This window comes from Microcaecilia unicolor, chromosome 3 (assembly GCF_901765095.1).
Source record: "Microcaecilia unicolor chromosome 3, aMicUni1.1, whole genome shotgun sequence".
In the NCBI taxonomy this organism is placed as follows: Eukaryota; Metazoa; Chordata; class Amphibia; order Gymnophiona; family Siphonopidae; genus Microcaecilia; species Microcaecilia unicolor.
Genome location: NC_044033.1, coordinates 511,729,585 through 511,753,068, shown reverse-complemented (window position 1 = coordinate 511,753,068; position 23,484 = coordinate 511,729,585). Strand labels below are relative to the sequence as shown.

The window sequence follows — 23,484 nt, the reverse complement described above, 5'->3', positions numbered from 1 at the left end:
ACTAGCTCATTCGCTCTTCCCACTTATTCCTTCCACAAGGTGAATATATCCCAGCTGCTTGCAGGATATCACGCCTTACGCATGTCAAATGGTTATCGTATTTCTTGTTTGGTGGATTCAATGAATGCCCTCCCAGAGCACGAGAGCAGTGGCTAAAACAGTGGAACAGTACAGCAGAGAGAGGGAGCAAAGTACAAACAAAGGTCCAAACAGCAAAAAAAAAAAAAAAACACCAGGAAGCTTAAAAATAGGGACTCTGTTCCTTTAATCATTCGCCTTTATGGAATAATCTTCGAAAATGACCCGACACGGGCCGTGTTTCGGCACACAGCGCCTGTGTCAGGGGTCATAAAAGGTAGCAGGAACAATGTGCAGCTATGTAGACTAACTCAGCAGGAATATTGGAAGCTATGTGCAGCAATGGTATATATATTCCTCCACATATATCTATTTACTTATCATTTCTATAGCACCACAAGGCATACGCAGCGCTGTACACCATACACAGAAGACAGCCCCTGCTCAAAGAGCTTACAATCTAGATAAGATAGGTAAACAGACAGAACAATTAAGGGTGAGGGAATAAAGAGGTGAGGATAAAGGACAGGGTAAGTGAGTTAGGAGTCAAAAGCAGTGGTAAAGAGGTAGGTTTTGAGTTTGGACTTGAAAACGGCTAAAGACGGGGCTAGACGTATAGGCTCAGGAAGACTATTCCAGGCATGAGGTGCAGCGAGATAAAAGGAACGGAGTCTGGAATTAGCAGTAGAGGAGAAAGGGACAGATAAGAGAGATTTATCTACAGAACGGAGTACTCGAGGGGGGACGTAGGGGGACACAAGAGTGGAGAGGTACTGGGGAGTGGCAGAGTGAATGCACTTATAGGTCAATAGGAGAAGTTTGAATTGAATGTGGAAACGGATAGGGAGCCAGTGAAGTGACTTAAGGAGAGGGCTAATGTAGGCATAGCGACTTTGGCGGAAAATGAGTCGCACAGCAGAGTTTTGGATTTAGCAAAGTAGAAACGCTCTCCTTCAATTCTGGAGTCCATTGTTCCTGCTACCTTTGTGACTCCTGACGCAGGCGCTGTGCGCCGAAACATGGCCCATGTCGGATCATTTTTGAAGATTGTTCCATAAAGGCGTATGATTAAAGGAACTGAGTCCCTATTTTTAAGGCTCCTGGGGTCCACCCAGTTGCTGCAGACCTATGATGTGGCTGACTGGGATCTTCAAGCCCTGCCAGCTGAAAACTCCCACATCCCTCCCCCTACATATCTTTTAAATGTCACTTTTTTGCCAGCAGCAAACAGTGGCTAATGCATGCTGCTCAGTGCCGGCTCACAACCTTTCCTCTGATGTAGGCCAGTCTATAAGGAAACAGGAATGTGTGTGTGGGTGAGAGAGAAAGAGAGAGAGAGAGAGAGGGCTGTAAGTCAGCACTGAGCAGCGTGAATTGGTCACTGCTTGCTGCTAGCGAACAAGTGGCATTTAAAAAGTATATGGGGGGGGGGGGGGGAAAGAGTGCTGGGCAGAGAGCAGGACATAGGGTTCCTCTGCCCACCTGCCTTGAGTCAAGGCCCACGCAAAATTGGGTGTCTGCCTATGCCATTGGGCTGAAATAAGCAACTTCCAAGGGAGTACAGAATAAGCACAAGAGATCCTTAGCTACATAAAGGCAGACAGATGAAACATTTTAAGTGCCCTACCAGGATGCAAAAAATGAAAAAACAAACAAACAAAAAACCTCAGAGCCAGTTCACTTTGGCAAGCTTAAGCAGGGTTAAAAAAAACCCTAAACAACCCAAACAAAAAAAAAAAAACCCATCAACAGAAATGAAGGTACTTGTATAATTGGTCTATACTCTACGTCAACTATCCACAGAGTAGGGTTGCTATTGATGGAAACCATAAAGACGGGGCCACAGGGCTCCTAGAAGACCAGATGTTCAGGCACTAGCATTGCTAGGATTGGTAGCTATTCAGATTACAAAGCTTTCTGGATAAATACGAAAACAGACGGGGGAGGGAGGAGTCTTGATAGAGCAGCTTTTAAACTAGAAATGGGGGGGGGGGGGGGGGGGGAAGGCCAACAGTCGCTCAAAAGCGCACGGTTCAGGATAAGGTATCTTTCAAAGATGCATACCTCCGACCCATCCCCATCCTCCCCACCCTGTCAGACTGTCATAGTAATGCTTGAATGTTTTCACTTATATGCACTGTCAGCTAGCACATTTGCTTATTTCCGATCTGACGAAGAAGGGCAACCTTCGAAAGCTAATCAAGAAATGTATTAAGTTATGTCCAATAAAAAAGGTATCATCTTATTTTCTTTTCCATGTTTTATTTTGTTTGATTTCTATAGATTCTACATGGAATGTTGCTATTCCACTAGCAACATTCCATGTAGAAGTCGGCCCTTGTAGATCACCAGTGTGGCCGCGCAGGCTTCTGCTTCTGTGAGCCTGACGTCCTGCACATACGTGCAGGACGTCAGACTCACAGAAACAGAAGCCTGCGCAGCCTTGTACATGGAATGTTGCTAGTGGAATAGCAACATTCCATGTAGAATCTCCAATAGTAGCAACATTCCATGTAGAATCTCCAATAGTATCTATTTTACTGTCATAGTAATGCTTGAATGTTTTCACTTATATACACTGTCAGCTAGCACATTTGCTTATTTCCGATCTGAGGAAGAAGGGCAACCTTGAAAGCTAATCAAGAAATGTATTAAGTTATGTCCAATAAAAAAAGGTATCATCTTATTTTCTTTTCCATGTTTTATTTGTTTGATTTCTATAGATTCTACATGGAATGTTGCTATTCCACTAGCAACATTCCATGTAGAAGTCGGCCCTTATAGATCACCAATGTGGCCGCGCAGGCTTCTGCTTCTGTGAGTCTGACGTCCTGCACGTACGTGCAGGACGTCAGACTCACAGAAACAGAAGCCTGCGCAGCCTTCTACATGGAATGTTGCTAGTGGAATAGCAACATTCCACGTAGAATCTCCAATAGTAGCAACATTCCATGTAGAATCTCCAATGGTATCTATTTTACTGTCATAGTAATGCTTGAATGTTTTCACTTATATACACTGTCAGCTAGCACATTTGCTTATTTCCGATCTGACGAAGAAGGGCAACCTTCGAAAGCTAATCAAGAAATGTATTAAGTTATGTCCAATAAAAAAAGGTATCATCTTATTTTCTTTTCCATGTTTTATTTTGTTTGATTTCTATTGATAACCTTAAGAGTGGACTAACACGGCTACCACACTCCTCTACTTAAAGATATCACCAAAACAGGGAAGATAGGGTATCCTGATAGTGAGGTTGCAAAAGAGACCGTAGTAGATCAGGCGTTCTTAAATAAAAATCAGACAAAAGATTGCAAATTAATACTGTCAAGTACTGAGCATGATGTAAATAGCAACAACAAACAGTTTGAAATGTCTATATGCGAATGCCAAGAGCCTAAGAAATAAGATGGGAGAGTTAGAATGTATTGCACTAAATGAAAAATTAGATATAATAGGCATCTCTGAGACCTGGTGGAAGGAAGATAACCAGTGGGACACTGTCATACCGGGGTACAAATTATAGCATAGTGATAGAGTGATAAGCAGCAATTGGATACAATTAAAGTAGCTTCATCACTACACAGAATCATACCATTTACCACCACTGTCTCAAAGAATCAAACAACCCAGGAATAGATAGGTCACAGCAGGCTCCGATTAAGACATGTGAGGGCAGATGCTTCTGTGCTACATAACAACAACAACAACAACAAAAAACAGAAACCCTCCCAAAAAACTCAAAAACAAAAGGTACTGTATACTTACACTATATTTTCTGTACTTGATAGAGCAAAGCTTCCTATTTACCTTGAGTTCAAAATAAGGACTTTTCTAGAGAAAAGTTGACATTTAAGAGCACTGTTCTCTCTACTCTGAGCGGGAGTCCTCCATCTACAGTCCTGCCAGTGGGGGGTGCTGTTTCACTAACACATTTTCAATAGTGAGGGACAGGCAAGTTCCGCAGGACTCCAGGGAACCTGCCTGTCCCTAGAGATTGAAAACACAATATTGAAGCACTGCCCCTACTGGTTGCAATATAGTTGGAGGACTCCTGTTCAGTTAAGAGAAAACACTGTTTAAGAGTTGTGTTTTCTGCAACTGCAATGCATATAAAGGGCAATTTTATATCAGGGCACCTGGAAGAAGCCTATCCTATAAAGGGTGGTAGGCGCCTAATTTCTTGTATAGACTAGTAGCTTAACCGGATTACATTACATTTGGGTTTATATCCCACTAACACCTTTTCAGTTCTAAGCGGTTTACAAACGTCTTAAAGGTATATACAGATCAGAACATTCCTCCGAGTATTACAATGGTTGCTTTGGAGGCAAGCAGAAATCTAATTATAATACATATTTCTTAAGAAAGTTTTTATTTTCTTTCGAAACATGAGATATGATTGTGAGGGAGAAAATGTTCTGGCAATACCTTTCTAAAGTCCGGCTGCTTGGACGGCAAGAGATTTGTCAAAGAGCGCTAGTCTCTTCTTACCCTTAGATGAGGGGAAAGTGAAAAAATGAGCAGCTTCCCGTCTCCTAGTTCTGGTTGAGGTTGCAAAGCAGAAATGAGCTAGCAAATACCTGGGGGATCAGTCCTTGTAGTGTTTTAAAAAGGAAGCAGGCCAATTTGAAGAACAATCTCACCTCGACGGGTGGCCAATGTGGTTTGATATAAAAGGGGGAGACACTGTCAAATTTTGATAGCCCGAAGAGTAGTCCGATTGCCATATTTTGAATGGTTTGAAGTCTCTGAAGTAAGGCCTTTGTGCAACCCAAATATATTAAGTTACAGTGATCGAGCGATGATAGTAACAACGCATGCACCTAGAAGTTGGGCATTAATAGTAGCCTACAGATGGTAACTGTGGGCATCTAAATCAGGGGCGTAGCCAGACTTCGGCAGGAGGGGGGTCCAGAGCCCGAGGTGAGGGGGCACATTTTAGCCCCCCCCCCCCGGCCATTGTCGACTTTGCCCCCCCTGCCGCCGACCCCCCTGCCATTGCCGACTTTGCCTCCCCCCGCCAGCCGAGGTCCTCTTCTTTTCGCAAAATGCTTCCTTCTGTTTCTGACGTCAGCTGATCTGCAAGGCTTCGTTCTGCGAGTCTGACGTCCTGCACGTTGTACATGCAGGACGTCAGAAACAGAAGGAAGCCTTTTGCAAGACGAAGAGGACCTTGGCTGGCGGGGGTTGGGGTCCCCCGCCAGCAAAGGCAGGCGACTGCGGGTTGGTGGCGGGAGGGGCTGTCGGGTGGGTCGTCGGCAGGGGGGTCCAGGGCCAAATCTACGAGGGCCCAGGCCCCCCCCCAATCTATGCCACTGATCTAAATGCCAAAGATACACACATAAAGTATTGTACAAGTAAGCGAGAGTCACACCTATCATCTGCCCATGTACATACCATGCTATGCAAGAAAGGCATGCATTTACAGAAGAGCACTTAGGCGGAATATTTGACATGCATGCATGCATGGGCGCACGTACACACATTTTAGTACGTTAAAACATTTACGCACGTAACAGACACATAAATGCTGGCGCCTATTTTATAGAATTCTCCTGTTACGTCTAAATAAAAATCTCAACTGGTTCTATCAAATCAATGTTACAACACAGGTCTACGGCAATTCTAGCAAGTAGCACTGCTGTATAGAGTGATCTGAAAAAAAAAATTAAAAAGCAGGACATTTTCCTTAACGTTCTTTAAGACCCCAAGATACACAAGCAGCCAGATTACAACTAAATCATCCTTTGGAAGTGGTTACTAACCTCCAAAAAGATCCACATCACCAGTCACAGCAGTAACAGTTGTGGTACTTGAAGCAGCAGAGGAAACTGTCGTAATTTCAGCAGCTGCAGCACCGCTTGGACTAGGCTCCGCTGCAAATGGATCACAAAGCGGAATCTCGGAAGAAACAGCAGAGGGCGGTGCAGACAGTGTGTCTAGACGTCCCCAAGGGTAATGATCAAGCAGCAGCAAAGAGGGAGACAACATGGGGAGGGAAAATTAGCTACCATGATATACCCTGTTTCCCCGAAAGTAAGACCTGGCAAATTTTTGTTTGAAAGCAGGGCCGCCGAGAGCCGGACAAGGCCGCCCCCCCCCCTCCACCCACCCTCCGTCGCTCCTGGAACTAACCTTAAACGCCTCCTTTCACCTTCGCAGCAAGCAGCAGCAGGGCAGACCTCTCCTTCCTTTCGTGCCCCGCCCTCGCGGACGTTACGTCAGGCGAGGGCGGGACACGGAAGGAAGGAGCGGCCTGCCCTGCTGATGCTTGCTGCGAAGGTGAAAGGAGGTGTTTAATGTTAGTTCCGGGAGCGAAGGAGGCGGGCGGGCCAACCCCGATGTTTCCCCGAAAAATAAGACAGCCCCTGAAAATAAAACCTAGCGCATTTTGGGGGGGGGGGGGGGGCAAAAATTAATATAAGACAGTGTCTTATTTTCGGGGAAACACGGTAAGCATAATAAAAATACAGACAATAATACATGTAAAATTAGGAATGCTGAAAATACCTCCAAGACTATAAAACACACCCACAGAAAACATTGTGTGCTTAGCCCTGAGGGTGAGAGTTGCAGCGCTGTGCACAAATGCTTTGAGTTTATTCCATCAGCACCTGCCGGAATCCGCCACAGGAGATAAGGCGTTTGATCCCAGAGATGAAGAGTAAATAGTTTCCACTTCTCTGGTACTCCAGCTAGCCAAAGCCGTGGTGCCGACAATTAATTCAAGGAAGACCCTCTGACTGTGTGCGCTGCCCAGGCAGGCTGCGTAAGATGAAAGCGGGAGTAGCGCAAACACAAGGAGAACAAAAATGGAGATTAAAACTTTTATTTAAAAATCCATAAACTTTACTTACCCTCTCCCAACAGATCTGTAGTATCCATTAGATTAGCAAAGCGAAAAAAAGGATTAAAGGCTTATGTAAAATTTACAAGAACACCTGTTCAGTCAAATATTTCTAACTGTAGGAATTTATTATTGAAACTATGTATAAAACAAATGCTCTCCCTACTATGATATAGACAAAGGACTTCAACCTTATGATCAATTAATTCAATTTAAACAACGGAAACCTCAAACGTCCAGGGTGCCTACAGAGATGGTCAACCCCTTAACATACTCATCATCAAAGGTTTCAGTATAACCTCAGAAACCAACCGCAGTGTAAAAAAAACTCCCTACTGGAGAAAGAAAACACTGTAGCAAAAAAAAAAAAAACCAAAAAAAAAACGGAGGACCTATTCTATTTTAATAATAAAGTCCAAAGTCAATAACACTTCACTTACAAAAACTGGAATAATTCAATGACATTAAAGAGCGTGTGCATCGTCAAAGTGTATAGAAAATACAGTCAGTCACTTACACCCAGATGATCAAAAGCCCCGCGCTGTTCCAAACAGCGCTCTAAAAATAGCGCTGGAACAGCACGGGGCGCTACTAAACCTATGATCAGAGATAATGCATGCAAATTTAAGCAGCGCAATTATCTCTGATCATGGGGTAGAAGTGCGGGCGAATTGTGCCTGAGCATGCGCTCAGCACAATCCTCCCGCACTTGTTTGACAGGTCTGGGCTGTCAAACACAGGAGTTGGAGGTCCATGGGACCACCAGGCCCTGAGTACCCCTACCCTGAGCAACGGGGGCTGGAGGTCCGGCGGACCTCCGGTCCCCCCAACGATCCCACCCCCCCAGGTTCAGGGAGGGCTGGAGATCCGGTGGGTCTCCAGCCCCCAAACCCCGAGAAAATGGTCCCCACCCAACGAGCGACCGGGGGGGGGGGGGCTGGAGGTCCAGCGGACCTCCAGCCCCCCCTCCCCGTCTCTCGCTTGGTGGGTGGGAGGGAGGGGGTTTGACCGGTGGCCACTGGACCACCAGGGACCATTTTCTGGGGGTTTGGGGGGGGGGGGGGGCTGGAGACCCACCGGATCTCCAGCCCTCCCTGAACCTGGGGGCTGGGGGTTGTCAGGGGTGGGATCGTCGGGGGGGACCAGAGGTCCCCCGGACCTCCAGCCCCCTGTTGGCAGGTTTGCTTTGGGGGGGGGGAATGGGGGCCTGCCAGGGCCTGGACAGGGCTCACCATTCCTCCCCAATGATCTGCAAACCCTAACGCCAGCTCAGAGCTGGCATAGGGTTTGCCGCTGATCATTGGCGATGAATGCGCTAAGCCCTGTTTAGCATGCATTTGCATGCTACTTGCGCAAAGAGCCCTCGAGCGCGTTGTTTCATGTGCTCGAGGGCTCTAATCATGGGGCGGTAGCAAACGTCGGCGCTAGTATGGCGCTAACAGCCTCTAGCGCCGGCATTTGCTTTTGATCATCTGCCTGTTAGCTGCTTCCACTGGATAGGAGATTAACTTCTTTCATCCAGCCAAGGAGAGCGCCGGACTTTAAATCAAAAACTTGGGCTTTGATCACACATCACTACAGTGGGTTTTTTTCTCCAGTAGGGAGATTTTTTTTTTTACACTGCGGTTGGTTTCTGAGGTTATACTGAAACCCATGATGATGAGTCTGTTAAGGGGTAGATCATCTCTGTAGGAACCCTAGACTTTTGAGGTTTCCATTGTTCAAATTGAATTAATTGATTATAAGGTTGAAATCCTTTGTCTATAACATAGTAGGGAGAGCATTTTTTTATACACCGTTTCTATATTTTTTGCTCTTTAGCTCTAGTTTTTGGATTATCGCAATGTAGAAATCCATCTATAATACCAAAAAGGCACAGCAGGTTGGGGGGGGGGGGGGGCGGAATTTACAGATCTTAATAGCCCTGAAATACAGCAGAATTAAGCCATCTAACAGTACTTACAAGGTACCATCCATTTTGTAGGTTTAACGTGCATTTAACAGGGTCACCCTTGACGGGCCCTTGGTTTTGCATTTTGTGAAAAAAAAAAAAGATCTCAAATATGGATTTTCAGAAATAAGGTATTCAAGGAGATTCTGAAGGCAGCTATAGATCACAGCTCCCCGGAAAGTAAAGACCATATTGTTCTGTTCCCTGACAGCCTTGCACTAGTTCATAACGTGATCCTAAAATGTGTGTAATGTCTTTACTGTTATTCTCATTTCTAAGAACGTTCGCTGCTGCAGTCTCTCATTGTAAAGATATATGAGCAAGGCACTGTGGTTAATGTAGTTCACAGGCAGTGCAGCCACACTTGCTTGGTTGTGCAAGAGTTGTTACCACTGGTTGTAAGGCTGCCTGGACCTCCCCTCTCTCTCTCTCTGCCAAACTTGGCTCCTCTGTCTCCCTGCTACCATTTCCTGTTCAGCCTTACTATCTCTGTCCTAAGAGGTCAGCCAGGTATGACCTTTCCTTCATATCTCTAGGACCACCCCTTGCCACCCGATGGCAAGCTCTGTTCCCATTGGCCTCTATCTGCACCCCCCCCCCCCCGAGCCTGTAAAAAGCCCCATCACCTCTTTGTCCTTTCAGCCATGAGGTATTCTAACACCATCCAGCCAGGGGAATGATGACCCCATCTCGCTCCAGACAGCTCTGTCCTGCTGAAACTCCCTGTAACGAACCTGGATTTTTTACCCTGTGAATATCTTCTTCCAAATGAGATATCGCACATTCCAGTCACCCAGCTTTGGACTATTTCTACCTGTTCAACTACCTTCCCCTCCCCCTGCAATACAACTACCTCTCTTCAGATCTCCACCTCCCACAGCCTCCAGATTAAGAAGTCTCTGTATCCTGAACATCTATCTGTGAGTAAATTATCTGTGATTTATTCAATAAAAGAGACTTCATTAAATAATAGAGACTTCAGGTGATTGCTGTGCCAGGGTTATGCTCCATGATATTGGGGCTTCTAATTACCAAGCTCCAAGAGTCATGACACATATGCTTTACACTAATCTATTTACTTCAATTCAAGATGGCCACAGGTAGGCCACACTCCTAACTAACAAACTACAGTTAGTCGCACAGGGTGTTTCTATACATATTTTCAATCAATATCATTTACTATTGTAATCATAATGTCTAGAAAGCATAATTGGGTTACTAATTGCTTTAATTTATTTGGTTTACTATTCAGCTGTTCAGGAGGTTGGGTTTGTGTGACTGGCAAACACTGTGATACTTGCTCCACATCAATGATAAACACATTTATGATGCTCAAAAGGCAGCTCAGCATGTGGGAAATGCTTGTTCTTGCTTCATTTTACAGTTGTGAGCACCTATATCATCACTGTCCCATCCCTCAATTTTTTTTTCTTCTTAGCCAAGAGGTTCAGTGATATCCTTTTCATATTTGAGCCTGGCATAGAGGGTACAAGGTGTCAGCATACTAGCCTTCCCCAAAAAGAAAAATTATAGTTCCCAACCAGTTACAGCCTAAAACCAGAAAACCCAGTCCAAGTCTAACAGCCTAGGCTGAACAGTAGAGATGATTAGCCTAGCAGATTGGGCACTCAAAATAAATTAAAAGTTAATGGGATATATTATCTGTTTGTCCACCTGGGTTTAGAGCAGTGAACTGTGCACGATAGGACAGGAAGGGGGGGGGGGGGGGGAGATTGGCTTTACTTTGTTGGGAATTTTTTGATATAAAGCTTATAGATAGTTATGGGGATGATAGTTTAGAAATTATGATTTGTCAATTTATGAACCAGTCAAAGAGAGGTTCTCTTGAACTGCTGCCGATTTGTAGACCATCAAAATAGTGGTAACAAGCCTAAGAAAAACTATCTGAAAGAACCTTATATTGTTCTATGCACTTTACGGACCTGATTATATTGGGTGATCTTAATTTACATTTCCTTTTCATCCAAATGTGTTACAATTTCTGCAATTTTTAAAGTCCTTAAATTTGGTTTTAGATTCTTTTATTCCAACACATGAAAAGGGTAATAAGTTGGATTTCTTAGCTTACTCTGTTAGATCCGAGAGAATGGGTCTGGATCATTTGAAATGGGAGTCGATAATTTGATCGGATCTTCTACTCTTTTTATTTAAAAACAACATTAGGTGTAAATTCTTGTTCAACTGAAGTTGCTGGAGTTAAGATGCAGAGAAAGAAGGTCGATCATCCAAATTTTGAAATGTGGTTTTACCAAAATTAGACAATGAACCCCAAAACTTTGAACTAACTACTACTACTACTTAGCATTTCTATAGCGCTGCCAGGGTTACACAGCGCTGTACAAGTTTAAACACGGGGAGGGACAGTCCCTGCTCAAGAGAGCTTACAATCTAACGGTAACATACTACGTAGTCAGTGTAGGTAACAGGAATGGGGAAGGTGGTTAGGCGCCAAAAGCAAGGGAGAAGAGATGGGCCTTGAGTAAGGACTTGAAAATGGGCAGGGAGGGCGCATGGCGCATGGGCTCAGGAAGTCTGTTCCAGGCATAAGATGCTGCGAGGCAGAAGGGGCGGAGTCTGGAGTTAGCGGTGGTGGAGAAGGGTACAGATAGGAGTGATCTGTCCTGAGAGCAGAGGTTACGGGTGGGAACATACGGGGAGAGGAGGGTAGAGAGGTAATGGGGGGCAGCAGATTGAGTGCACTTGAAGGTCAATAGGAGAAGCTTGAACTGTATACGGTAGTGGATTGGGAGCCAGTGAAGCGACTTGAGGAGAGGGGTGATATGAGAGTATCGGTTCACGCGGTAGATAAGACGTGCGGCGGAATTTTGGACAGATTGAAGGGGGGATAGGTGGCTAAGCGGGAGGCCAGCGAGGATAAGGTTGCAATAGTCAAGACGAGAGGTAACGAGCGAGTGGACGAGGGTTCGGGTGGTCTGTTCAGAGAGGAATGGGCGAATTTTGCTAATATTATAGAGGAAGAAGCGACAGGTCTTAGCTGTCTGCTGGATATGGGCAGAGAAGGAGAGGGAGGAATCGAAGATGACTCCGAGATTGCGTGCTGAAGAGACGGGGAGGATGAGGGCGTTGTCAACAGAGACGGAAAGTGGGGGAAGAGGAGAAGAGGGTTTGGGTGGAAAGATAAGGAGCTCAGTCTTTGCCATGTTCAATTTCAGATGCCGGTTGGACATCCAGGCAGCGATGTCGGAAAGGCAGGCTGAAACTAAGAGTACGGAATGACAATGTCAGTAGAGTTCTTGATGATATCGCCTCTTAAGGAAAAAAGAAAGAACAACCACCCTTGGTTTAGTGAATCCCTTGCAATCGTCAAGTGTTCTTGGAGAAGATGGGAGCGAATTCGGAAAATAAAATACAGATAAGCAATCATATGCTAACTGGAGGAAGGAAGTGAGGAACCAAAAACATTGTACATTTCAAGCAAAATAAGAATTTTTCAGTAAATTAAGGAGTCCTTTTACTAAGCCACAGTAAAACGTGGCCTGCGGTAGTGTAGGCACATATATTAGGTGTGCACCAGGCCAGTTTTTACTGCATCTGCAAAAAAAAAAAAAAAAAAAAGGGCTTTTTAATTTTTTTAATGGGATGGGAAAAGGGCCTGCAGTAAAACTGAAACCAGCGCGCGCCCAAAATTGGCCTGAGCCCTTAATGCCACCCATTGATCTAGATGTAAGGGCTTACATGCTACATGCTCAGTGACTGGTCAGTGCACACGCACACCAAGTGCCGATTACTGCTGGAAATGATGCACGTGAGAGGAAATAAATCATCCAGGCGGTATGGACGCATGCCAATTCTGAAATTACCACCAAGGGGGTGCAGTAGCCTAGCAGTAGTCTCGTTTTGGTGCATGCATCTAACGCACCTTTGAAAAAGGGCCCCTAAGAGTTCTAACAAATTCCTCAAAAACTCTTTTTTAAAGTATTCGATAATTTGGTTAATAGATGCTATATTAACAATTCCTAATATCTTACTACCTAAGGCTGAAGAATTGGCTCAACTTTTCCAGGGTAATGTGAATAAAATTAGACAGTCTTTTACACCGGTTGATCTATCCAATAATGTGGGACCATCGGTAAATAATCTAGTTAATTGCATCCCTGTTGACAGAATGTGGAAAAGTTTAGATAGGGTCTCCTCTGTGATGGTTAGCAAGTTTTCATCTAGACTTTCAAAGAAATAATGTTTAGATAAATGCCCATCTTACCTGTTGAAGGAATTTCCATCAGGCATGCTACACTGGCTGAGTTTGTGAACGAGAAATTGTAATCAAGTTGCTACCCAAGGTCTTTATTAGAAATAGTTAATTCCTTTACCAAAATCCACAAGTGCAGGTTTGACAAAGGTTGAAAATTATTGCCCTGTTGCAAACATACCCTGGATGGCAAAATTGCTAGAATCTTCAGTAAACGAACCACTTCAGCATTATATAGAATCATTCAATATCTCGCACAGTTCACAACATGGAGCAAAGACACTACGTTTAGTTCTTACAACCAGGGGCGTATCTGCGTGGGGCCACAGGGGCCTGGGCCCCCGCAGATTTTGGCCTGGACCTCCCTACCGCTGCCAACCCGTTGCCGATCTTTGCTGGCGGGGGACCCCAACCCCCGCCAGCCGAGGTCCTCTCTTCCGTTGCAGCAAGCTGCAAAGCTTCCTGTTCTTCTGACGTCCTGCACGTACAACGTGCAGGACGTCAGACTCAGAATTTGAAACTGTACATGCAGGATGTCAGACTCGGAAGAACAGGAAGCTTTGCAACTTGCAGCCTGCAACGGAAGAGAGGACCTCGGCTGGTGGGGGGTTGGGGTCCCCCGCCAGCAAAGGTAAGCGATGGCAGCGGGAGAGGGTTGGCGGCGGGAGGGGGGGTGGAGTCTTTGGTGGCTGGGGGGGTCTGGCAATGGCGGTGGGGGGGGGGGGTCGGTGGTGGTGGTGGCGCCGGAGGGGGGGGCTAAAATGTGCCCCCTCCCTCTGGCTCTGCCCCCCGTACCGCCAGAGTCCAGATACGCCTCTGCTTACAACAAAGATGAGATACTTTCTAAGTAAGAGGCAGCAGGCTGTGCTTTTGCAATTCAACATATCAGCTGCTTTTGATACTATAAATCATTCAATACTTCTTCTCAAACTAAACGAATTAGAATCATCAGACAAAGTGCTCGCTTGGTTTGAACAATTTTTGAGACATAGATCTTATAGCGTGCAAGGTTATAATGGGAGATCATCTAGTTGGAATCCTGGGTATGGTGTGCCTTAGGGCTCAACACTCTCTCCATCTCTATTCAATATCTCTTTAAGTTCCTTGGGTCATCACTTCCTGGAAATGGAATCACTGTATTGTCATAAACCGATGATATCTTTCTTCTCTGCCCTTTAAGAATACCTTATGCTCTATAAAATATGACATCTTTTTTATTGATAAATGGGCATCTGAACACTTTGAGATTAAATAAACAGAAGACTAAGATTCTATGGTTCGGTGATACCTCTATGACTGCAGACAATATGTTGACATTATCCTCTGGTGAAATTAATGTAATTCACTTTATCCTCAGGCGACTAGTAAATTGAGTGTTTACAGCTGTTGAAGAACACTGCTGGCCAGATTAATTTTTGGATTGAGACATTGTGAAAGTGTGTCCCTTTACCTTGAGGTCCCCACTGGTTGCCCAATCAACAACTCATTAGGTTTAATATTTTTTGCCTAATTTATAAGTCAATTTTGGGGCTAAATTCAGCAGAGTTAAGCGATCTGTTGGTCATTCTGTATTCTTGGAGAAATTTGTGTTTTCAATGGACTCTACAATTGGGTTTTCCATCTTTGAGGAGTGTTAGATTAAAATCAATTTGTGAGGGTTTGGAATGCCTTACCTGTGAACTTGAAAACATTACCATTCTATTTACTTCTTAGGAAGGGGCTGAAGACATATTTATATAATAATTGATCAAAGTCTTAAGTTATAGTACTGTTAATGTTCTTGAGTGTGTTTTTATAACCTATTGTTGAGAATTTTTTAGATTGTGAACCGCTATGAATCCGTTCTGGCATAATGGTCAGTATACAAGACATAAATAAGATAAGATATTCAGCCAAAGTGGTCAGTATGATTTAAACGCCAGCCACTGAGACTATTTAATACTCTGATATTCATCACCAATATTCAGATACCAGCCAGCTCCGAATATCCAAGTACAACTTGGCCATGAGCACTTATCCAAGTACTGGCGATATTCAGATTGGTACCCAGATAAGTTCTTGATTAAAGTCAGAACAGCCTTTTTGCTTTCCTAACTTTATCCAAGCAGTTACCTAGTTAGACTAAAAAAAAATCACAGCTAACCAGGTAAGTGGAAACTCTACATAGGCTCCAGCCTATAAACAGAATACCCTGGAGTAAATTAAGATAATATTCACTGAAAAACAAGAAAAGATTTCCCTGTTCAAAGATTTGAGAAGAAAACAGGCATTGAAGTGTACCTTAAATATAAGGTAATTAAGAAAATATAGTTTACCTCCCCATGAGCTTGCTCCTGTAGAAGGTGCTGGAGCAGATTGTACAGAGGATGTGAAGTCTGGCTGAAGATCAAGAAGGTCATTAGATGGTCGGGTGGCACTGTGGTAATACAATTAACATTATCTGAGTGTGCTATTTTTAAAGAGGAAAATTAACCCATAACTTTTTTTAAAGCTGTATTATAACCCCCCCCACCAAATCATTAGTTTCATTGATTAAGTAATTACCTCCTGTATCTGATGTTTAAGACTGCCAGTTTTTGTGACAATATATCTTACACGTATTGATTTATGCTAATTTTACTGATTTTTTTTGGTGATGTATTTAGGTTTTATTTTTTTTTTAATGTTTGAATATTTTTTATTAACCATCATCACAATACAGCAATGTAGACTTATCCATTTTACCCCCAATTTTTGTCCCCCCCCTCCCCCCCTTCCCTCCCTCCTCCCCCTCCCAGCTCTATTACAACTGTCCTTATTGGGTTAATCGCTGAAATCGAGTCCACAGTTCAGAAGATGGGTTGTACCTTCCCCGACCAGGGAAAGTTTCAAAGTCCAGTCTAACTCTGAAGGAGCCATCTGTTTCTTCCAGTGCATTGCAATAACACTCTTAGCTGCTGTTAAGCAAATCCTCTTAAGGCGTCTTTGCCATTTAGGTCCTCTTCTGTTACCGAGACCCAACAGACACCATTGCGGCGTACATTGGAACTGCTTATTTGTGCTTTCTGTAATTTTTTTCGTTACAGTTTTCCAAAATGGTTGTGTATTTAGGTTTTATTTGTTTTTATTTCATTATTTTTAGTTTCTGTTTAATTGTAATTTGATGCTTTTTTTTTTTAATTATTTTTGATTTTTGTTTGTCTGATTTTGTATATATGCTATAAACCACTGATTTTTAGAAACTGTTGGCTAAAACATTTTAAACATGGGCTCCTCCTCAATGCACCAAAAAAAAAAAAAAGTTCCCAGGGATTGAATGGCAGAATCAAGTATAGTGTTCAGGGTGTTGCCTAGTAGTGCCCCAAAGCAGCACTGGTAGTAGCTGTAATAGTGGATGCCTGCTCTCAGCCACACAATCTTACTGCAATGCGTGTACAATTGATCGTACAGCAAATACTAGAGGACGCCAATTATGAATTTTGATGAGGTGATGCAGGAAGTGAACCAGAAACAGGCAGGTGGCAATTAAATGCAACTTCTAACACTCTCAAGGGAACTTACAGTGGACACGTTTACACTTTACCAATTCCTTTCAGTAGAAAATTATAAGCATAGCGCAATAAAGAGTACTGTTGACAAATGATTTACAAATCAAACATTTTGGACACTTAGGAAGCAAAACAAACTACTAAGTTCCAGGCACTCTTAACACATTTACAAAATATAAATACTTAGATCTGGCTAACTTTGGATTGCTAGAAAGCTGACCCTTCCCTCGATTTCCCCATCTATTCAGGGCTCTGCGTCATACTGTGCTCGGTTGGAACCTTAGGCTTTCATCTGGATTCACATCTTGTACTGGATAGATAAATAGTTATGATCATGAGGTCTTCAGGCTTAGCTTTGTAAGAAATCTTATCCATCGGGCCGGTGACACAAAAAGACCTTCAGCTATCAATGCACTTATTCTTAATTGGACTGACTACTGCTTTGCTCTCTGCAGTGTAAATTTTAAGTGTTGTTAGCTCACTGTATTTTTCCTAGCGAAAAAGGTGCCGGTACTCAAATGCTAAGCCACCCTTCAGGGGTGGGGGTTATCACTGAGGGACCCCACCCCACAGCAGCCAGCCCCCTGCAACCAGTGACAGAATCTATGAGAAGCCAGAATTGGTGTGTAGAGCCTGAGCTCTTTCATTTTAAAACTTGGGGACCATGGGTCAATTTTAGAAGACAATGGAAAAGGGTACAGGACCCCCAAGTACCCTCTCAAAAAAAAGCCCTGTGTTAGCTTCAGAACTTAGTACTGGGCAGACTTCTACGGTCTGTGCCCTGAGAAAGGCAAGGACAGATCAAACTCGGGTATACATATAAAGTATCACATACCATGTAAAATGAGTTTATCTTGTTGGGCAGACTGGATGGACCGTACAGGTCTTTATCTGCCGTCATTTACTATGTTACTCTTTGGGGTTCTACGTGGAATGTTGTTACTAACTGGGATTCCGGAATCTTGTAACTCTTTAGGATTCCAGAATCTTCAGAACTTTTAGTACAAGAGACTTCTACGGTCTGTGCCCTGAGAAAGGCAAGGACAGATCAAACTCGGGTATACATATAAAGTATCATATACCATGTAAAATGAGTTTATCTTGTTGGGCAGACTGGATGAACCGTACAGGTCTTTATCTGCTGTCATCATCTACTATGTATGAATCATCCAGCTCCATTTTCTCTTGTGCAATCAAAAAGAGAAGGTAGAAGACAGCTTCAAAAAGTTAATTTGCAAATTCCCAAGAGGCCTAAAAAAAGATACTGAAACTAGCCAAAGTTCTAAACTGGGCTCCAAAAGAGAAAGCGAACAAGTCAGCACAATCTCAGTGGCAGAGTAAAGTGAGTTTTTAAAAAAATTATCATGTTGCCTTGAGGCAGCTTGGACAGAGAAATCATATTAATTTGTTAATTCTGTTTAAGTTTGGTTCAGTCCTGTAAAGTGGTAGAATGCCATCTGGTTTTAATTACTCAAATGTCTAGCTTTTGCTAGACTAGAGGTTAGAAAGGTCAGAGAGAAATAAAACTTTCTTTGTCCATTTTTGAGTGATGGATTGTTAAGGCTGGTTCATAGGTATTATTTACCACATCTGGATGCCATTCTAAGTAAGGCATACTGGACAATCTCGAGGGGATCAGCAAGCAAGCTGTTTTAAAAGATTAGACTGAATGCTGTTTAGAAGGAGATAGAGTAGATTTAAATAATTCTAGATAATTTAGATTTTGTCTTATAAGGAATTCTGATTTCTGCTTATTTTAAAATATGTTTTATTCTGTTTAATTAATAAGTTTTATTTCTCCCTGTAAAATATCTTTTCAATTCAGTGTCTGACTTTCAAGTGAGATTTGTCTGCAGTTTAAGAGGTCATCATCTGGTTTGAATTATCCACAGTCCTAGCTAGTTCTGTGTATGAAGCCAAAAGGTGAAAGAGGTCAGGAAAAGTCAAGTCTTTTCCTTGATGGATTATAGCTAAGTGTAGGACTGGTCTCCTGAAAGTAACAACAAACCATGTCTGTGTGCCATTAAGCTAGACTGGCCCCTTGGCCCCTTAATGAATGCCAGAGTCCAGTTAGCAGTTAGTATGAAGTTAACTGGGAATCTGAGAATTTAATAATAATAAAATGCAGGAGATAGGTGCCACATTGTCTAGTTTGAGAGGCCCCAGGTCATAGGTCAGTTTAGGAAATATCAAACCTATGTAACTGATATTTTTGAGTAAATGTGTAGCGATAATTAGTTCAAGACAGGGTAATCAATCTATTCTTTACCATCTGGTGAGAAAGGGGGGCTAGAGGGGTTTAGGACCCTATATAAATGGGAACAGAAGCAGCTTACGTTAGACGAGAAGGAACCAAGACAGGAGACACAAGACACAGAGAGCTGAAGAGAAGGAGAGAGCTAGCGCTGATGTCCTACTTTGTGTGCTGGCAAATAAAGAAGATTTCTCTCTCATTCTGGTGTGTGGTGTTTGACTCCTGAAGTACCACAGATTCTGCTAACAATAGTGGTAATTCCTGCAACAGCCTGGCTTCAGCATCAGACACAGAAGTCAGAGACGGAACCCGAGGAGAACAGAAATAGAACAGAAACAGGCGTGCATTCATTGCTCGTAAATTTCCCAGGTATACCTCAGTGCTGTACAGATAAGAGCCCTCCTCCATAGGGCTTACAATCTAGTCTGAATGAAACACTATGCTTGCTTTGTAGGAATGGAAATGGAGGCAGGAAATCAGTTGATGCTCCTGCTAGTCATCACCGTTCCAAAGGACAATTAGAAAATCAGAAGATTTTCAGCTCTCCGGTTCCCCGTTCTTGGAGTCAAAATATAGAACTCTCTACTTATTCATATCAGAACAGAAAACAGCTACCTCAACTTCAGGAAGAGGCTTCCCAAAGACTGCTTCATAAGAATCCATCATGACTTCTACTTTCTAGTATCATCCATTATCCTTTCCTTAATGTTTTTAGTCTCATGCATTACACCAATGGTCTCTAATGTTTCTCATACCTCACACTAACACTACCTGCTTTTGTCACACCTAGAACGTAAACCGCACAGAACCCTGGAAGAGAGAGACTAGCGGTATACAAGAATTGATTTGAATTGAACCACTAGTGCAGTAAACAAGAGAATGGTCTCCTACATTCTATAATCTACCCACTAAGCTGAAGTGACATTTCTTTAAGACTAGAAACAACTAACTTCCAGGGGAAATGTTTAAGACCAGTTGTCTGCCCCAATCTCTCCAGGGTGGGGGGGGGGAAAGATTAGCAGCAGACTGACATACTTTGTTCTCTGCTGAGAAGTATAGGGAACACTTTTCAGCAAACACGGAATCTGATAAATCTTCACAGGTCGGTTTTCTAGAATCAGATATTCCGTTTCACAGCCGAGGGTGGCCTGGAAAACCTACCTAATTTTGTAAGTGGCAAAGTAGCAGGAAGTCCGACTCGCATGGGATCATTCCTCTCCTTACGTATAAGGGTAATTAATACCTACTTCTGCTATAGAGTCTGGTGAGAACCCCATAGTTAATACCCAGGCAAATACCTTGGCCAATGGTCCACCATGAAGTGGGCAATTTTTTTTTTTTATGTAGTCTGGTGGGCAAGCCATCCAATCCCACAGGCTTGCCTGGACTTCAGCTCTTTAACAGCTGCTAAAATGTCCTTGGGGTTATATCATCTAGGTCCACTTTCATGTCTAAATACCTCCCACACGGGTCTTGGAACTAGATTCAACACTTACTTGCAAATGATGCACAAATATGACCCCATCTCCCCCTTTTTCTTTTCATTGGTGTTAAAAGCAAGAAAAATATGGGGAAATTCTGAGAACAAAACAAATTGCTCCTCTCTCCTAAGTAAATGTGTTTATTTAAACACATCCTCCATGGGCAGTGTCTCCTTCAGCAAATTTTGCCTCTTTAAGGATAAATTTAGCCCTTTTGCATTAATAGATATCATTTTCAGGTTCCTTACATTCATCTGACACCACTAACCCGAGGATTCCAGACAGCTTATGTTTCCCACACAGAAATAAATGGCATTTAGAATCCCACTATCCCACACAGCAGTGCCGTAGCGAGGGCGCCTGACACCCGGGTGGGTCGCCGCTGCGCACCCCCCCCCCCCGGGTGCAGGGCACGGCGCCCCCCCCTCCGGAGTGCACCCCCCCCCCTGAAACACACCCCACCTTTCAGCGGGGGGGGGGGGGGGGGGCAGGCGGGAGGGCCGATCTGCCCCCAGTGCACGTCACTGGGAGCTGCGTTGGCTCTGCTGCTTCCCTGCTCCGGAACAGGGAGTAACCTGTTCAGGGGCAGAAAGAGCAGGGAACCAGCGAACCGACACCCCCCCCCCCCCCAGCGCGTGCACCCAGGGCGGATCGCCCCACCGCCCCCCCCCTTCCTACGCCACTGCCACACAGTTAAAAACCACCACTTCCCACGTGTCCCCATCTCCCCACTCAAACTCAACCCTGCAAGCTATCCCCTTGGAGGCTGTGGCAGACACCACGATCCAGCCCCCACCCCTATCCCCCATTCTGCCTCACCTACATGTGTGCTTCATCTAAAACCACTCATCCATCCCCCAGCCAAAACTCTAGGAGCCCCACTCACAACTCTGTACCCCCTTTTATCCCTATTAAATTACTTCCACCCATAACCCACCTCCCATCTGCCATATCACCATAACCCAGTTCAGAGTCCCAGGACCAAAATATTGTAGGGAATCAATGCTTCCCTCTTACTTTTAAGACCTCCTCCTCTGGGTACCTCTGCAGTCTCCTTTTCCCTGATCCACACTTGCTGCCATTGCGCCTGCTCAGGTCTGGATTTTTAATGTTTAGAGGTTTGCAGTCCCTGAACAGTTAGTCTCGCTTCCTCCTCTTTTTACTTCTGTAGGTCCTACCACCCACTGTGAGTGATGTTCTAAATGGGTAAAACCAATTACAGCATAAAACTTTATAGGAATAGATATTCTTTTAGATTTTAAATCTTATCAAATTACTCTTTAACAACACAATTATTCCATTATTATTTAAAATCCACACTTTTATAGTCCATTTCAGTTGTGTTCAAGATCTTCCAAAGTTCATAACATATTTTATTACTGTTTCAACTTCTTGTCCATAAATTCTTTGTACAAACAATTCCTTTCTTGCAGCTCTACACAGTGCTGTGTTTCACCAACAGCGTCCTCAGGAGCTGTCTATTCATCGCATAAGCACAGCGATATATCATTCTAATTCATCCATTGTGTATAAGGCAACTACAATGGAATAAGCAGATTTTACATCCGACTTCTTTTGACACTGTCTCTCAGACAGGAGATCCGTTCAGTGGATTCATCCCGTACACATCCAGTTAAACAAAGCAAACAAGTCCGTTACAGCAAATCTCCTCCCTGAGCTTCCCAGTAATGTCTCTAGTCCTTCTGTTTCCAGAGGGTAAGCAGGGACATTTCAGCAAACACTTCAACACTGTGCAAATCCCATTGCAGGGGTCATCCCAGTTCTCGGTTTTCCTACCACCATCTCTTAGAACCTGTAACTATGAAGACACGCTATGTCTCGAAGGAGGTTTGACTTTGATGGTCTCAGTAATCTATGTGCACGCTCTACCTCAATTGGCGCTTCTTCCCACTTGGGTCGTCCAAGGCCAGGATTGCCCTTGCAATGTGTTGGACCACATTAACGGCATCCACATATTCTGCTGTCTCCAGTATGCCCCCAAACTGCAGGTTAGTCCTTTGGTGCCCATTTTCAATATCTTCTCATTTTTTCAGTCAACTCATCCTTCACCTTGTGCAGTTCCCGGACTTCAGCTTCTAATGCAATCGAGGCTTCCATGTCTTCTTCCACCCAGTTTTTGGCATCCTCAAAGCCAGCAGCCAACTCTGCCAAGTCTGCTTATAGGTCTGACACCATCATAGAAATCTCCTTCTGTATCACTGCAGTATTTCTAAGGCTGGGGAGCAAATCACATATCTTGCTCAGGGAAATCTGCATCTCATCTCTCTGCTTCTGCTGTAGATCCTCCTCTCCATGCTCATCCTGCTCGCACCTCGAGCTCTCAAGCTCCCGCAATCTTACTACCTTCACATCAAGAGGCTTCCTGGTGAGTAAGAGAATTCTTGCAAATCTCCACATTTCTTTTTCATAGACGTGCTGGGCTTGGGCCAATAAGTCTATTTCAGCACATATCAAAAGGATTATGATCACGGGAGTGCAGTGGAACTCACGGCTCAGCCTGCCATCTAGGGCGGTGACATCACTTCCTCCTCAGTATTTCCTATTTTACATGGCTTGTATATCAGCTTAGTTGATTCTTTTAGGTATTTGGTTATCATTGACTATTGGCTTTCATTTCCATCACGTATCTGCCATTGCTAAAAGTTGGTTTCCATGCTCTTATGCAGTTTTGCTCAGTATTTGACTCACTTAGAGGCATATTTTCAAAGCATAAGTACATAAGTAATGCCATACTAGGAAAAGACCAAGGGTCCATCGAGCCCAGCATCCTGTCAACGACAGCGGCCAATCCAGGTCAAGGGCACCTGGCGAGCTTCCCAAACGTACAAACATTCTATACAATCAAGCCATTGTGACATCACTAATGAGGTTGGCTCTTATTGGTGGAATGAGCCACTATGACATCACAATAGGTTAAATCACTGCTCTATGTAATAAAAGTGAGCCAAGTAGAGGACATAAGTACATAAGTAATGCCACACTGGGAAAAGACCAAGGGTCCATCGAGCCCAGCATCCTGTCCACGACAGCGGCCAATCCAGGCCAAGGGCACCTGGCGAGCTTCCAAACGTACAAACATTCTATACATTCT

General features: G+C 43.9%; 1 protein-coding gene across 8 annotated transcripts in view; it reads right to left on the bottom strand.

Annotated features, from left to right (window-relative positions):
* LOC115467294 (clathrin coat assembly protein AP180-like) overlaps window positions 1–23,484 on the bottom strand; it is a 330,594-nt gene that overhangs the window by 72,673 nt on the left and 234,437 nt on the right. For 7 of the 8 annotated variants that reach the window (XM_030199139.1, XM_030199144.1, XM_030199145.1 and 4 more), the window contains 2 exons: window positions 15,426–15,526; window positions 5,847–6,020 (listed from right to left, as the gene is read on the bottom strand). In XM_030199139.1, the coding sequence (XP_030054999.1) occupies window positions 5,847–6,020; window positions 15,426–15,526 (275 nt within the window). The remainder of the gene's footprint in view (window positions 1–5,846; window positions 6,021–15,425; window positions 15,527–23,484) is intronic. The other variant, XM_030199147.1, reaches the window with a different exon arrangement.